The 15,152-nt window shown below is 34.4% G+C and overlaps 1 protein-coding gene across 4 annotated transcripts in view; it reads left to right on the top strand.

Annotated features, from left to right (window-relative positions):
* PHF20 (PHD finger protein 20) overlaps positions 1-15,152 on the top strand; it is a 132,644-nt gene that overhangs the window by 73,798 nt on the left and 43,694 nt on the right. For all 4 annotated transcript variants that reach the window (XM_031953920.1, XM_031953919.1, XM_031953922.1 and 1 more), the window contains one exon: positions 5,185-5,460. In XM_031953920.1, coding sequence (XP_031809780.1) covers positions 5,185-5,460 — 276 coding nt within the window. The remainder of the gene's footprint in view (positions 1-5,184; positions 5,461-15,152) is intronic.

Genomic DNA, 15,152 nt, shown 5'->3' on the forward strand with positions numbered 1-15,152 from the left:
TAAGGTTACAATTGAGTCATTAATTCGTGGATATTATATAGTTCAAGAAATGTTAATTATTGCTGTTATAATTGTTTCCTGTTTGTTTTTTTTTTTTTTAACTTTATTTCCTTTTAGTTCTTCTCACTAGATGGTGCCTTTTTAGTTTTTACTGGCTTATCTATATAACATTCCCCTAAATGCTGTTCCCTACCTTTTCTTTTCTTCCTTGTAGCTTTAGACAATTAACTTGGTGAACTCATGAGCTTTCATGGATTTATGGTTGGAAAGTATGTTTTTAATTATTCTGCATAGTTTTCAAGTTTTTAATGCACTACTACTATATAGTCAGGTTTTGTAAAAGTGCTATGCACAGTTAAAATATATATCTATACACACATATATTCCTCTATTCTCATTTAGTAATTAGAAACCTATTATAACTAACTTTTCCAAAATTCTGTTCAGGTCCTTAATTGCTTTCTTGTTCTCTTCTTTTTCTTAAATTTGTCTATATCTGAAATGGGTAAATTGATGTGCTCTACTATTATAGTTTCATAGACTTTCCTCTTTATAATTAGATTAACTTTTTCTAGAAATATTTAATATTCTGATATATTTATGTAAAATATTAATATTAATTTTGATGATTCCTTTAAGTATGATGTATTTTTCTCCTTTTTATTTTTACAATTATGTTTATTTTTATTATTGCAATGTTTAAGATCATGATTTCTGCCCTTGTTCTTTTGAGTTTACCTGAAGTATTTTTATATTTTACATATAAATATCTATATGTGTATGTATGTATTTTTTTTTACACAAATCCCTTATTTTGAGGTAAGCACTTTGCAAACTTTTTTTGGTGCTTCAAAAATAATTTTATTATTTATTATTATTAATTTTTGTATTTTCAATTAGCCTTCTATATTTATCTGCCCCTTCTAATACTTGAGACTCTCACAACCCCAGTCGAACAAATTACTGGAAAAACTCCAAAAAACTGAGTCTCTCAAAGTTGAATATTGAGGACAAACAAATACCATAATAGCTATTTCTGAAAATTATGGCTCTCTTTGCATGTTATGTTCAACAACGCTCATTTAGGACATGTTCCCTTTTCATTACTTTGGATTTAGTTTATCATTTTACTGGTCAGAATTTTAAAGTCCTTCAAAGACGTTTTTCTGTACAGTGTTATTATTGTATAGAGATTTTTCTAATTCTGTTTCACTCTGCATCAGTTACCGAAGTCTTCTTAGTTTCTTCATTTTTTTATGACAGTTTTTCATTATATTCATATCACAATTTGTTCAACCATTCTCCAAGAGAAGGACACCCCTTTAATTTACAATTTTTGATCATCACAAAAATTAATGCTATAAATATTTTTGTACATCAAGGTCCTTTTTCTTATTCTTTTACTTTGGGGGAGGGAAGCCCAGAGTGGTATAGCTAAAACAAAGGGTATAGACAGTTAACACATTGATTTTTGGTTATCTTTCCAAGTGTTGACAATTATATTTTATTTTCAGTTCTTTGTTTTTCTATAAGTGTTGCTATGAATATTTTCATAGTTTTATCTATCTTTATCTTCTTGAAACATATACCCAAAAGTGAGATCTTGGGATTGAAGAGTTTTTACATTTTGGTTAAGTGGTACAGTCTTTAAAAAATCTTGTTTGTAGATGAGAGATGGGTACTTTTGGCAGAAGAGCCCAACAAAGCATTTCCCCAAATCTTTGGGTCATTATGTACTTTCTCCATTGGCAGTGTCTTTTTGTTTTGCTCTTAGCTCTCCCAATTTAAAGTATGTTATTTTCAGAGTCTGTGTCATACTCAATTTCTGATTAGTTTTGCTTTTTTTAATCCACAATTTTTGCTTTTTTTTTGGTGGGAAATATTGAATCAACAAATATTTATTAAGTGTGTTCTGTGTGCCCAGCACTGCTCCTAGGAAGTGATACAAAGACAAAAATAGCAGTCCTGCCATGAAAGACCACTCTTTTGCTTGGAAACAATGTATGTTCATTTAAGTTAAATACAAAAGAAATGTAAATATAATGTTTGGGGAGGGCTCTAACAACTGAAATAACAGGAAGTGTCTCCTGAAGGACAATGTTTCTTGAAATTCACAGGCTCCTGTAATCAGAGATGATGAGGCAGGATCGCCTAAGGCCTTGGAGGCAGGAGACTGAATGTGATGAAGGAAGAGTAGTACATGGGCCATGTGGCTGCAGTCAAGAGCGTGTGGAGGAGATTAATGAGGATTCAGTCTGGCAGAATAGCCTGGACTTCAGATATCAATCATGTGACACCTCCTTACCCATGGAATTGGGAACTAGACTTTACTGCTACTTATTTAATAATGAAGTTGAGTAACATTAAACCCTTAATTTAAGAATTCCCATGACTCAAGTAATTAGTCATAATACAGTGCCTACTGTCCATGTAATGTTCTGCCCTTACATAGCATAGGATACTGTTTCCAGAACCAAAAAGAGAGAAAGTCTTTGTTCTTTCCATATAACACCCTCTTGAGGCATTCTGGTAGTATGATTTTTATAAAATGTTTATTTTAGTTTCTTTATATGTTTTTTTCTGTTTAATTTTAGTTAGATCTTTTCCCAAGGGTAATGTATTTAAACACTTGAATTTTTGCTGGAAGGTAATAGTGTAAAAAACTAATTTTCCCAATGATTTTACTTTCTCCTTTTTTCTTAAAACTTGCTTTTTCAGGGAGCTTTAATCCCAGGTTTTCCTTGTTTTGGTTACTGTTGTTTGCTCAGACCAGATCATAAACTCTCCAGAGTTTATTTATTTTAGTAATTAGTTACTGCTAGCAGTTCAGAATGTTAGTAAAAGGTTTGTTATGCCTTAAGGAAAATGAAATTATTCTTTTATTCCCTTTCCTTTCTTCTTGAATTGTTTTCTTTATACTAATTTGTGCATTCTTTTAGCATTTTATAGATTGGTCCTATTGTTTGGCTAACATTGAACATTTTTGAAGTCTCCCCATTCTCTCTAGTGACATGAACTAAAATGTGAACATTACAAGATCATTTTCTGCTTTTTAATGTATTGTTGTAGTGTGGTTTTTTTTTTTTTTTTTATGATATTGACAGCAGTTGCTAGGTGATTTTGTGTGTCATTCCCAGTTTGAACATTACAAGATTGTTCTTTGCCTTTAATGTATTTATTGTTACATGTGTTGGGACTGCTTATAATTGCCTTGTTCAAGTCATTAACAAATAATGCTAAGTCAGAGCCCTGAGTTCTGAGAGCCCTGTGGCTCGACTATAATTTCTGTTATATGTAGTTTTGCTCTTCTTCCTAGAACTAATAAGTTTGCTAGATGAACATTTTTTCTTTGAAATTTTATGAGTTTTTTCTTTGAAAAAGCACTTCCACCTTTCCCCTCTTATCTTGGTATTTGATTTGGAATAAACTGCTTTTTAATCATTAATTTTGTTCTGAGGAGAAAGATGAAAAGCAATTTCTAGGCATTCTTTTATGAGATTTTGTCTTTTAAAAATATCTGCTGTGTTGTCATAACTATTTAAAGAAACGCTTTCATCTTTAAATGATAGACTGTTCACATGTGATCTAGTATTAGCTTTGAACCACTTAAAAGTAAACTTATTGAAAAGAAAGATTTAATTGGAGAACTTTTAATTGTAGCAAATTTGTTATTAGAAAAGGAAATACAATAATTGGCAGAAACTTAAGTGATCACATTGTTAAATGCAATCTTAACATAAGTTTGGTGACAAAGGGAAAGAGAGAGAGAGACAAAGAGACACACAGAGAGACGGGGCGGGGGAGAGGACAGAGAGAGAAAGGGAGAGGGAAGAGAAGGAAAGAAGAAAGAGAAAGGAGGAAAGGAGAGAAGGGTAGGAGAAGAAAAGAGCAAGACAGAGTGACAGACACAGATAGAGGGAGGGAGGGAAGGGGGGGAGAGAGAGACAGAGAGACACAGAAAGAGAGAGAGAGAGAAAGTGTGTGTAAAGGGAAGAAGGGTACTTTGGTGGCACTATGGATAGAGCACTAGTCCTAAAGTCAGGAAGATCTGAATTCAAATTTAGCCTCTGATGCTTACTAGTTATATGATCCCATAGCAAGTCATTTAACCTCTATTTGCCTCAATTTCCTCAGTTGTAAAAGGGGGATAATAATAGCACTTACATCTCAGAGTTGTTGTGAGGCTCAAAAAATATTTGTAAAAGGTGCCTAGCATAGTGCCTTGCATCTAATAGGTGCTATATAAATGTTTTTCCTTTCCTGCCTCTCAGATTGTTAGTTAAAAAAAAAAAGTTTTGTCTATTCTTTGCCAAGATAGTCTGCCAAATACATTTAATGTGTATAAGATACTTCCTCTTCTTTTAGAAAAATCTTTTATATGAAATGAAGTTCTCACATTTTATAAATTGCGAATTATTCCCAATATTTTGTATTTCTTAACATAAATTCATGATCTTAAATTTTACATTCTTGGAAACTTGAGTCATTTTATTCATGTATATTTATTTAAACATTTTTGCTGTTTATTAATATTAACTTAGTAATGCCAGATCATTTCGCTTCAGTTTTACTTTAATACAGAAACAGTAGCTCCCAATATTTTGCTTCCAGAGAAGTGTTCATTATCTATATACTATCATGTTTACTAATTCAAATGAATCAAATTGTTTTTCCTATTTTACTGATAGTTCTACAACCATAAAACTCAGTGCCAAAACTTAAATTTTACTTAATTCTACTTTAGTAAGGATCTTTTTGAAATTCTTAGTTTGCAAACATTTTCTTTTAATCATTCTGTAAAAGTCCTGCTGAGTCCATTCATTCTACTCCAGAGTTGGAGTGATAGTTAACTCCTGGCCTAGAATATCAAGAAATAAATGGAGGTTCAGCTTCTCCTTAATTTTTCCATTTTCATAGCCCATTTTCTTTATACTCTGGCCTCTATTCCTTCATTGCCTGGCCAACTCTTCCTCCACTCCTTTCCCCCCATGATTACATCTGTCTTAAGGGCTCCCTTGAATTAGTGCAGTCAGAGTGCAGGCTAATCTATTGTTTCACAGGTATGCATGCCTGATATACATCAAATGATGTTTTTTGCATGCATGTTTCTTTGTGTTTTGACTGTCAGATGCCAGCTAATAAATAAAGAATAAGCAACAGGCATCTTTGTTTTTGTTCTTACAGTAACAAATACTTTTAAGAGAGATGAATTTGTTACTTCAAAAGCTCCTACTGTCGACCTAGACCACAAGTTTAGATGCACCTTCGTGGACTGTTTAAAATTCTTCCGCAAAGCTAAACTCCTGCACTATCACATGAAATATTTCCATGGAGTTGAGAAGACACCAGAACCTGAGGAGAGTTCAGTGAAGAGGCACGTTCAAACAAGAAGTTCTTTAGCCTCTGAAAAACCCAGTCAAGATGGGCTACCCAGAAAGCGGATCACCTCTAGTTCTTTGTGTAAGTATTTGGTTGTGGTATTGGTTTATGGAGGGTTCCTTATACCCGATTCTTATTGACCACTTTTTTATTTATGCTGAGAGAAGTAGAAAGTATACATTGAAGTCTTCTGTGTGTTTCCACACTATTAGAATTGCCAGCCAGTACACTGTGGGCTAGTGAAAACCAGAGTTCTGTTCTGTTTTCCTCTACTTCCTGTTTGGATCTTTCTCAGTTAATTCATCTGTAAAATGGACATGCTGTCTGACCTTGTTGAATGAAAGAATGAAATCCTGGATAATCTCCCATTCTGGGGATCTATGATTTAGATAATTAGTCAACTAAATTATTTGAATAAATAATTTTAAAAGCCCTGAAACTTTCTGTGACCTGTGCTTTGATTTTCCCACAAATATTAAATTTTCATTGAGAAATCCCCTGTCAACCTTAGTTTAAACCTTTTGGCAGGCTATATGCTTCCCAGCCTAGCACAGTGCCTAACATACAAATTAGGCAATTAGATGCATTTCTGTTTGTTGTAAATCCTTCTTGAAGCTTTTCCTACACAATGCTATGAGCCTCTTTGCTGAAAAGAGTGTCTTCTCTGCTTCCATCATCTTTCAACTGCTACAGGAACTATTAGGATGAGGAAGAAGCAACTCTGAGACTGTTGCTCAGATTTCATTGATAATTTTACTGAGATGTCCTAAAATGCCTTTATTTCACTGGAATTGCTGTAAACAAAATTCTCTGACAATATTGTTGTATCTGAAATAAGCTACCAACTATTTTAGAGTTCTCTAGTCAACACTCTCTCTCTCTCTCTCTCTCTCTCTCTCTCTCTCAATCTCTCTCTCTCTCTCTCTCTAGTATAGAGGACTCAATTGCGGTTCCCTGACAGCCTGTATAAGTTCCTTAACACTTTAGAAATAGCAGGGGCAGTGCCTCCTTGGGGTGTAGTATGGTGGTGGTGGAAGGGATTTTCTAAGCCTGGTGGGGCTGCTCTGTCTTGGTTGCTTTTTCTTTTGTCTTACTTTCATCTTCTTCCCACTACTTTTTTCTTGTTTACTTTCCCTACCCTGATCTCTATGCTTTGAGTCAGATCAAATCAGCTTCAGCTTCTTTAACTGTTGCTTGGGTCTTGGGGTCCTAATAGAATTTCTAAATACCTTATCTCCTGGATATGTAAGCATTTGGATTAGTTTTCAGTTTGTTAGCATTATCTGACTTTTTGGTTTAAACTTTTTTAAATTTGTTTAAAGATAGCTTCAGATTTATTTCTGGCTTTTATCATTATTGTAAGCTGAAAAATTCACTTACATATAAGTATATATCAGTTTAAAAAGATCATTTGCTGAATTATGTTAATTGCATTTTTGAAAGGAAGGGTAACAACTCATTCTCATTTTATTTGTAGTACCATCAGTTTTATACTGTTTTCAGCATAGGTAGCATTGCATGATGATGAGGCCTTGTGTCTGGACATAACTTAGTCCCAGAATTTGGCCCCTAAAATTTCAGCATTGATTGGTTAGATCCCCTTCTGTTTAGGGACCCCAACTCACTTTTCAAAAGATTTCTTTAACAAATTAAATAAGCGGGAAATGATGAGATCCTGAATGGTGGGTGTATTAGAGAGAAACTGAAGTTTAGATCCCTAGGGCAGACAGGGAGAAGGTACTGATTGAAATCAGTTTTGCTTTGTGGTCCCACATTCTGGAGAGTTCATACAGTCAGAAATCCAAGTTATGTCAAACCCTTGAGGCCCATCTCATGTAGGGGTCTTGGGCAGCCTCATCTTGCCATGTTCTGTCAAAAATCTCAGTCATGTCCCTGAGGTTAAATTTTCCCTATAAAATTTACTTATGGTTACTTATGGCTTACATCATTAATTATTTTTCTATGTTCTCCCAACTTTATTTCATATTTATCATTCCTGTAACCTGTTTTCTGAAACATATCTATCTTTGCCAAAAAGAATGGTTATTGTGAATTTTTCACATGACTGAACTCCAACTTTTAGTGCCTGCCGTCATCTGGTATCTACCATCACCCACATCAATAGTGGTTGGAAAGCTGACTTTGGAATCAGAAAGAAGTGAGTTCAGATTCTTCTGACACATAATAGTTGTAAAATTATGTGCAAGTTACTTAAACTTACTCTCTTCATGATGATTCTCTAAGACTGTGAGTGACTAACAAAATGCTAATTTTTACTAGTATACTGGGAAGGAGTTTTTTTCCTTAATGAAATTGTCCATCTGGAGGCTTCTCCCCAAACTTTTCAAAACAGACATATACTACAAGGAAATGCATTCTAAATGACACAATTGTAGAAGCCTCCCGACTCCTCATGTCTCCCCACTCTCTCTTCCTCCTTGGTCTTCATTTCCCCTGTGTAAAATGAGGTATGCTCTTTATTTTTAAAGTTTTGGGTTTGTTTGTTTGTTTGTTTGTTTTTTGCTCAGTTCTCTTCCTCCTACTTCAGTCCATGCTAGATGTAAATGTAGATCAGCAGTGAATGCATATCTCATTGGTGAAAAGGTTGTTTGTGAAAAAGAAGATACCTTAGATTTTTGGGAAAAACTCCTTGGTTTGCTGACTTTTCCTACAGACTTTCCCACCTTAGACAATGAAATAAGGTGAATATGGCAACTTAGAGGTTAAAGAGGGTAAGAGGCAACATGTTTTCAGTCAAAGGAGAGCACTAAAAGCTCTAGCCTTGTGAATAGGTAATTTTTTTGAAAGATAATTTTACTTTTATCAGAAAGATTCAGAAATGAGTAACAAAAGTAACTTTTTTTTTTTTGGGGGGGTGTGCATCTGGAAGGAAGGAGGGAAGTTATTCTGGATCAAAACTGCTTTGCTCCTGTACTGAAGAATCTGGTTCTAGACTTCATTTATAAGAAGCAATGACAATTAAATCTTTCTTAGACTAGGTTAGCAAATTGGAGGGGCAGGGAAGACCACCTGTAGTGGCTTTTAAACTCAAGAATGCCATGGATCTGCCCCAGACGGGATCTTAGAAGTCATCAAAGTTAACTCCTTCCTTTGAAAAATGAGGAAACTAAGGACCAAAGAGATTGGCAATTGCCTAATGTCACAAAAGTTGTTAATGTCAGAGATGGGGATGCAAGCTTAAGCTTTCTGATATCAAAGCCAATGCTTTTTCTACTGTTAACAGATACTTAAGGGAGCCCACCCAAATGACAATAGTATAAAGCCAGCAGCATATTGAGTAAGCTATAAAGGACGATGATACTAAATCTCACCAGACTATTTGGCATCCTAACAGATAAGCAACAAGGACTATTCTTTTGGGTAGGGTGGGCTGTGGGAAGGCAATAGTATTGTGCTCAGAACGTTCTAAATCTTGGAAAATCACAACCCAAGAGTAGACTATCCTTCTTTCTTTGTCCCTGTATTAGAAAACTTTTCATTGGAAGAATGAGAGATGATATGTTCCCTCCTAGAAGAGAGTTAATGCTCAGATTTCTCTGGGCCTGTTAGCATTCTCTGGTCCTAATGGGGCCTATTGGGAAATGTCTCACTGCCCTACCCCTTTAGGTCAATGGGGATAACTTGTAGTGCCTTTAGGGTGAAAACAGTTAAATTATTCTTTTCTTGTGGATTGGAGAAGGTTAGATATCTCTTTACCCTTGCAAGTTTGCTTCCTCCCCTTGGAAAATATTACATATTCAAGTATAATTTACATATTATAGAACTTCCTCTACCTTTGAAAGAGAGATGACAAATTAACTTCTAGTTAATATTTGAAAGTAGTGATCATGTAGTTAGTCTTCTTGAAAAGAAGATTGTGGAGTAGGGCATGGTAGATGTCTTCAAGAAGTAATTGAAGAGCTCTCCTTGGGAAGAGGGAACACATTTGTTTTGTGTAATCCTAGAGGTTATAGGAAGGTAAAAGTTATGATAGAATTTTAGCTCAAAATGAGGAAGACTTTCTAAGTGTGGAGAGGGATTGCTTTGTGGTCCAGCATTTTTTCTGTCACTTGAGGTAACCAGGCCTCTTATGGCAGAGGTAGTGCTGTCTGTCATTGTAGATACTTTTTGTTAAATTGAACTATTATAAAAAGAACTGATTCATTCATTAATAAACTGTAAGATTCTATGATTCTACAGCAGTAAAAGTACATATTTATTAACTCTGATCTTATACGTTGGTCTTGTAACCCAAATTACAGTGACTGTAGAAAAACAGGTCTTATTATCCACTATGCAGTTAGGGAATTCTCATCTTGGAGAAAATAGCATATATCCTCCTTGACTTTAGAATGGAATTGTACTTTTTCCCCCTTAATTCAATATGAAAAATCCAGTCTGGTCTATAATCTGTGTCGTTTTTTATTGTGTACATAAATAAATATATTTCTTTTCCTTTTCAAAGAGATTTCATTTTAGAGATATGGGCTATATTCAGACCAATGAGGTGTATGTATATTTGTAAAATGATTACTCAGTTTGTTTTGTATCTATCTAATATGTGACAGCTATCCCAGGAAAGTTAAGCCTTGTCTTCTATACTATCTTGTGTTATTTTGTTCAAACAAAGGAGAATTATTTGATTTTCATTATTAAAACATTGCATAAAGTTTACATCTCATTCCAAGGAAATATAAAGATCATAAAGTTTCTTTCATTATGAAGGAATATAAAATATTAAATGATACTTGAAATAAGTAGACCAGGAGCTGAGACTGAGATGCCTCTTTCACTACATTGAGCTATATTGTATTATCAAACACTTTCAGAAAAAAAATGTTTTAAAACCAAGATGTATTTTATTTTGTTTCCTTGGACAAAGGGGTCAGTGCTAAGTAGGCCACACTAGGCCTCTGGACTTCCCCCTGGTTAGGGTACAGCCTGATCTCTCCCATTCCCACTCAGGTGGAGAACAGGGATCTTTGCAGCCTGGAAGGAAAGGAGAGATCAGCAGCCAAGTGGAAGCAACACCTTCATTCATGTAAGTTCACACCTCATTGGTAGGATAATCACAAATTGGAAGAATCATAGAATCTCAGAGTTGGAAGGGGAGGGAAGGGACCTTAGAAGTCATATAGTTTAGTGTACTCATTTTGCAGATGAGGTCCAATAAGGGGAAATCACTTACCCAATGAAGGTCACCTGGAAAGCTCATGTCAGAGATTAGAGTAGGATTCAGATTTCCTGGCTGCCAACCTGGTGTTCTTTTTGCTGCAACATAGTGACATCTCCAAGTTTTTTTTTCTTTCTTTTTTTTTTTTTTTTTTTTTCCCTCCCTACTGAAGTTCTGGTGCTCTTCTGGACATAGGAATTAAAGTTCCACATTGATCAGCCAAGAAGATGGCTTATCCCTGAAGAAACCTGGATGGTTGTGTACTTTTAACTGACACACTTCGTTATCTTTTCCTGTCTCTCTCTTCTCCTCTCCCCTTCATTCTTTGCCTTCCTTCTCTTTTTTTTTTTTTTTTTTTATTTAATAGCCTTTTATTTACAGGATATATACATGGGTAACTTTACAGCATTAACAATTGCCAAACCTCTTGTTCCAATTTTTCACCTCTTACCCCCCCACCCCACCCCCTCCCCTAGATGGCAGGATGACCAGTAGATGTTAAATATATTAAAATATAACTTAGATACACAATAAGTATACATGACCAAAACATTATTTTGCTGTACAAAAAGAATCACTTTGCCTTCCTTCTCAATCCCTCTTCTTGCCTCCTAGGCATCCCCCTGTGCTGTCAATTAATGCCTTAAATTATCTTTCTTCCCAGTTCAAAATTTCTGTTTACTTTGCTCAAGGGAATGACTAATCTGATAAATCAAATTAACTCTATATCAATTACTCAAAATAGCTTAAAGTATATTTTGTTTTGGTTACTTCAAGGAATGCATTTTAATGATAGAATTTCCACCACTGGGGCAGGGTGCAGGGACCTGAGCTCAGCTGGTCTGTTTCTTTCCTATTTTTTTTTTTTTTTTTTTTTGGTAAATGTATGCAAATTCTTATTAAGCCTTACAAATAAGATCAGGCTTAGGCTATTCTAACCATAGTAGGGCCTTTTATCATAGCTCCTGGTTCATGGAAAGTTGGTTTCTTATTTGCAGGTTGAAAATTGAATCTATGGTAAAATGACTCTTTCTTTTTGACATTATATTCTGTAGCCCTTTCCTTTTTTGATTATTGTGTGATCCTGTTACATGATCATTATACCTACTTGGTTACAGTGTTCTCACTGCTCTTCCCCCAATAGTCATTCATTTTAAAAAATTTAAGTTTCAAATTCTCTCTTTCCCTCCAGCCCTCTGCAGTTCATTGAGAGGTCAAATAATATGTTACCTATTATACATGTGAAGTCATCCAAAATCTATTTCCATATAAGCTATAAGACATCTAACAGGGAGCCCAACATATATATTGTTTTCATTCCAAAATTTATTTTTAAAAGTTAATCTATTTCTCCATTATAACCTGATGATCCAAGTTAATGACAACCAAAAGGTTCTTGTACCTCTGAACAAAATTTTAGAACTGAACAAAATGATGAACTAAGGAACCATGTACTAACTCATATTCCCTTAGAGTTTATCAGTCTTTTCTCTGGAAATAGATAGCATTTTTCACCACAAGTCCTTTAGCATAGTAAAGATTTTGTTTTTTCTTTAGTATTGTTTTTGGTTAGCTTAAAGGACTGAAACTCTTGAGTTCATGCCCTGAGGTCAGACAACAAGCACTTAAGGCTAACTACCGATTGGATAATCCTCTATGAGCACATGCTTGGAAAATGGCCCTTCCCACTATTCTGTGCTGGCTCCATAATTGGTGTATACAGAGAATTGTAGGAGGGACTAGGGAGTTGAGTAAGACTAGCCAGAGTCACTTCTGGGCAGGAGAGGAAGGAGGAAGGTAGAGGAGGTTCTGTGTCCACCCAATTCTCTCCTACCTCTAAAGACCAAGAATAAAGACCAAGGACTTTTGCTTATCCTGACGCCGGCTGATTCTGAGGTATCCAGGGTGCTAAAGCGGTCATCACAGGTTACTTATGTTAACTTATGCTTATTTCTATAATATTGATTAAATCAAGGCTTTAAAGGTTCACTTTAGCAGTTTACCATATACTTATTAATTGTATACTATATTCTGGGCCTGTATTTAATGCTAGTAAAGATAGAAAGATAATTGACACATTTCCATAGCCATAGGGTTGTACAACACATGATTGTAGTGGAAAATAGAATTTAATTGTATTAGAAAAGTATAAACCATATGCTATTTTACCACATGCTGTTTGTATGATGTGAGCAAAGATCATTTATTAAGGGGCTGAGGTCAGGGAAGGATTCATGGCGATGTTAACATTTGAGCTTGACTATGTAGGTTGGGTAGGATTTCATTTTCTTCCAATGGTAGGAATTGGGATCGAGTATTTGTGACTTCACAGATGATTCCACTGTTCCCGGGATGTTAAATAGCAAAGTTAAAGCAATACATATTTTAATTACAGCTTCTCTATTTACAAAATAAATATTAATAATTCATTTCTGCTGTAAAGTACTTTATATGAATTCTTATATATGAGGAGTTATTTATTCTGGCAGATGTCCTATTACCAAGAATGGGCTCTTACTCTAATTGAGCCACTTTGGAAGGAAGGTTCTCTCTTTCAGGCCATAAAAGTGGTGTTGTAACATTTTATTTTTCAGCTGGACTCAATAGAGCATATTATACATGGGAACCTCATCATTTCTTGTTAGAATTTAGATATTTTTATTTCTCAGGGGACTTTATAATGTGAAAGAGCATATTGTTTGATACTAAGTTCATTGAGTTAGTACATGGTTCCTTAGTTCATCATTTTGTTCAATTCTAAAATTTTGTTCAGAGGTACTGAAACCTTTTGGCTGTCATTAACTTGGATAATCAGGTTATAATGGAGAAATAGATTAGCTTTTAAAAATAAATTTTAGAATGAAAACAATATATAGGTTGGGCTCCCTGATAGATGTCTTATTTCTCTTCTTCTTTGAGACTTTGTTTCTAGCATATTAATGACATAGATTGTATTGTGTTTCCTGGTTTTAAGGAGGTTATACTTGAAACACAGCTTATATTTTTTCCAGGTTGCTAAGTGAATTCTATGGCTCACATTTGGCATTGCTGATTCATTTTAACTAACTTAATTAAAAAACATTATGATTCTCAACCTTATGAACACAGATAACAAGTTATGAAATACTATCTTCATATGATAGTATTGGTTACCATTTGGTAAAGATTGCAGATCTTTCCAAGTGGTGTTTAGATTTACAAAGATTATAAACTCTCATGGAATGATTGTGTTGGGAGTAACAGCAGTTCTTTTCAGGCCAATATTTGTCTTTCTGGTATCTCTCTTCTGACTCTGTTTTAACTTAGAAGATTTTGCTTCATGATCTAGCAACTCTGATCTGTATTTGTTGGTGTAGAGCAAGATAAAATTTATAGATTAAAGTAGGAAACTGAAATAGCTTTATTTATTTATTTTTAGTGACAGATGTAGTCATGAAAAAGGACTACAGTCTTTTTTGGACATTGAGGCTTTCATCAGGAGAAAGTGACTTGTCAATAAAATTCATATCTGTGACTCATACTTTCTGGCTTTGTAGCTGGAGGTAGGAAGACCTTTATAGAAATGAGTTTTTCAGTAAATCCACTTATATATAGTGGGACATATTTGCAAGTTACTGAGTAGAAATTATGAGCACCCATTACCATGAAGAATGAATGACCATTGAAAGCAGGTGGCTCAGGATGGTGTAGTGGAAAGAGCTTTGGAGTCAGGAGGTCAGGTTTGAATCCAGGTTCTCCTTCAAGGTACATATGGGATTTTGAATACATAATTAACTTCTCTGGGTCTTATTTCTTTATCTATAAAATGAACTCTAGATTCCCTGCCAGCTCAAAATCGGATTCATTTTATTTTTTTTAATGTTCAAATATTTGATTTGTATATCAAAATCCAACTCTTTAAAAATATGTAGTTAATCAAAACAAATTTCCACATTAACCATTTCCACGATATTTGTTTTATTCTGCATTCTAAGACCTTCATATCCCTTATCAGTAAGTAATTAGATAGCGTATTTTATCATTAATCTTCTGGAATCCTGATTGATCATTATGCTGATAAGAATAGTACATTATTATTCCATCACATTTATATACTAGATTTTGTTTATCCATTCCCTAATTTATGGGCAGCCCCTCAGATTCTCAGTCTTTTACAACCTAGAAAGAGCTATAAATATTTTTGTATATCTGCTTAGAATTTATACTTCCCTTAATCTGTCCTATAAATCTCTCTTTACCTCTTTCTCTCCTATTTTCTTACTTAGTAAGATGTATTTTTTCATTTTTTTAAAAAAAAATCATGTTTATTAAAGAAAGATAGAAAAGGAAGATAAAACTTAACATTGTCATGTGCCCAGCAAAACATCAGGGAGGATTTAAAATATATAACAATAAATTTCCAGGTCAAGAAAGGATATGTAATGGTAAAAGAAATTATATTTATAAGTGTCCATCTTTTCTTTGCTTCCTTGTAGGTTGTTCTTTTGTTCTCTACTGCACTTTTTAAAAAAAATTTTAATCTTTTTTCCCTCCTTTCATTCCTTTCTCCCCCCTCTCCATAGCAGGCTATACTTAAGCACAGATATATCTATATATCCAA

The sequence above is a fragment of the Sarcophilus harrisii genome, chromosome 2 (assembly GCF_902635505.1).
Source record: "Sarcophilus harrisii chromosome 2, mSarHar1.11, whole genome shotgun sequence".
In the NCBI taxonomy this organism is placed as follows: domain Eukaryota; kingdom Metazoa; phylum Chordata; class Mammalia; order Dasyuromorphia; family Dasyuridae; genus Sarcophilus; species Sarcophilus harrisii.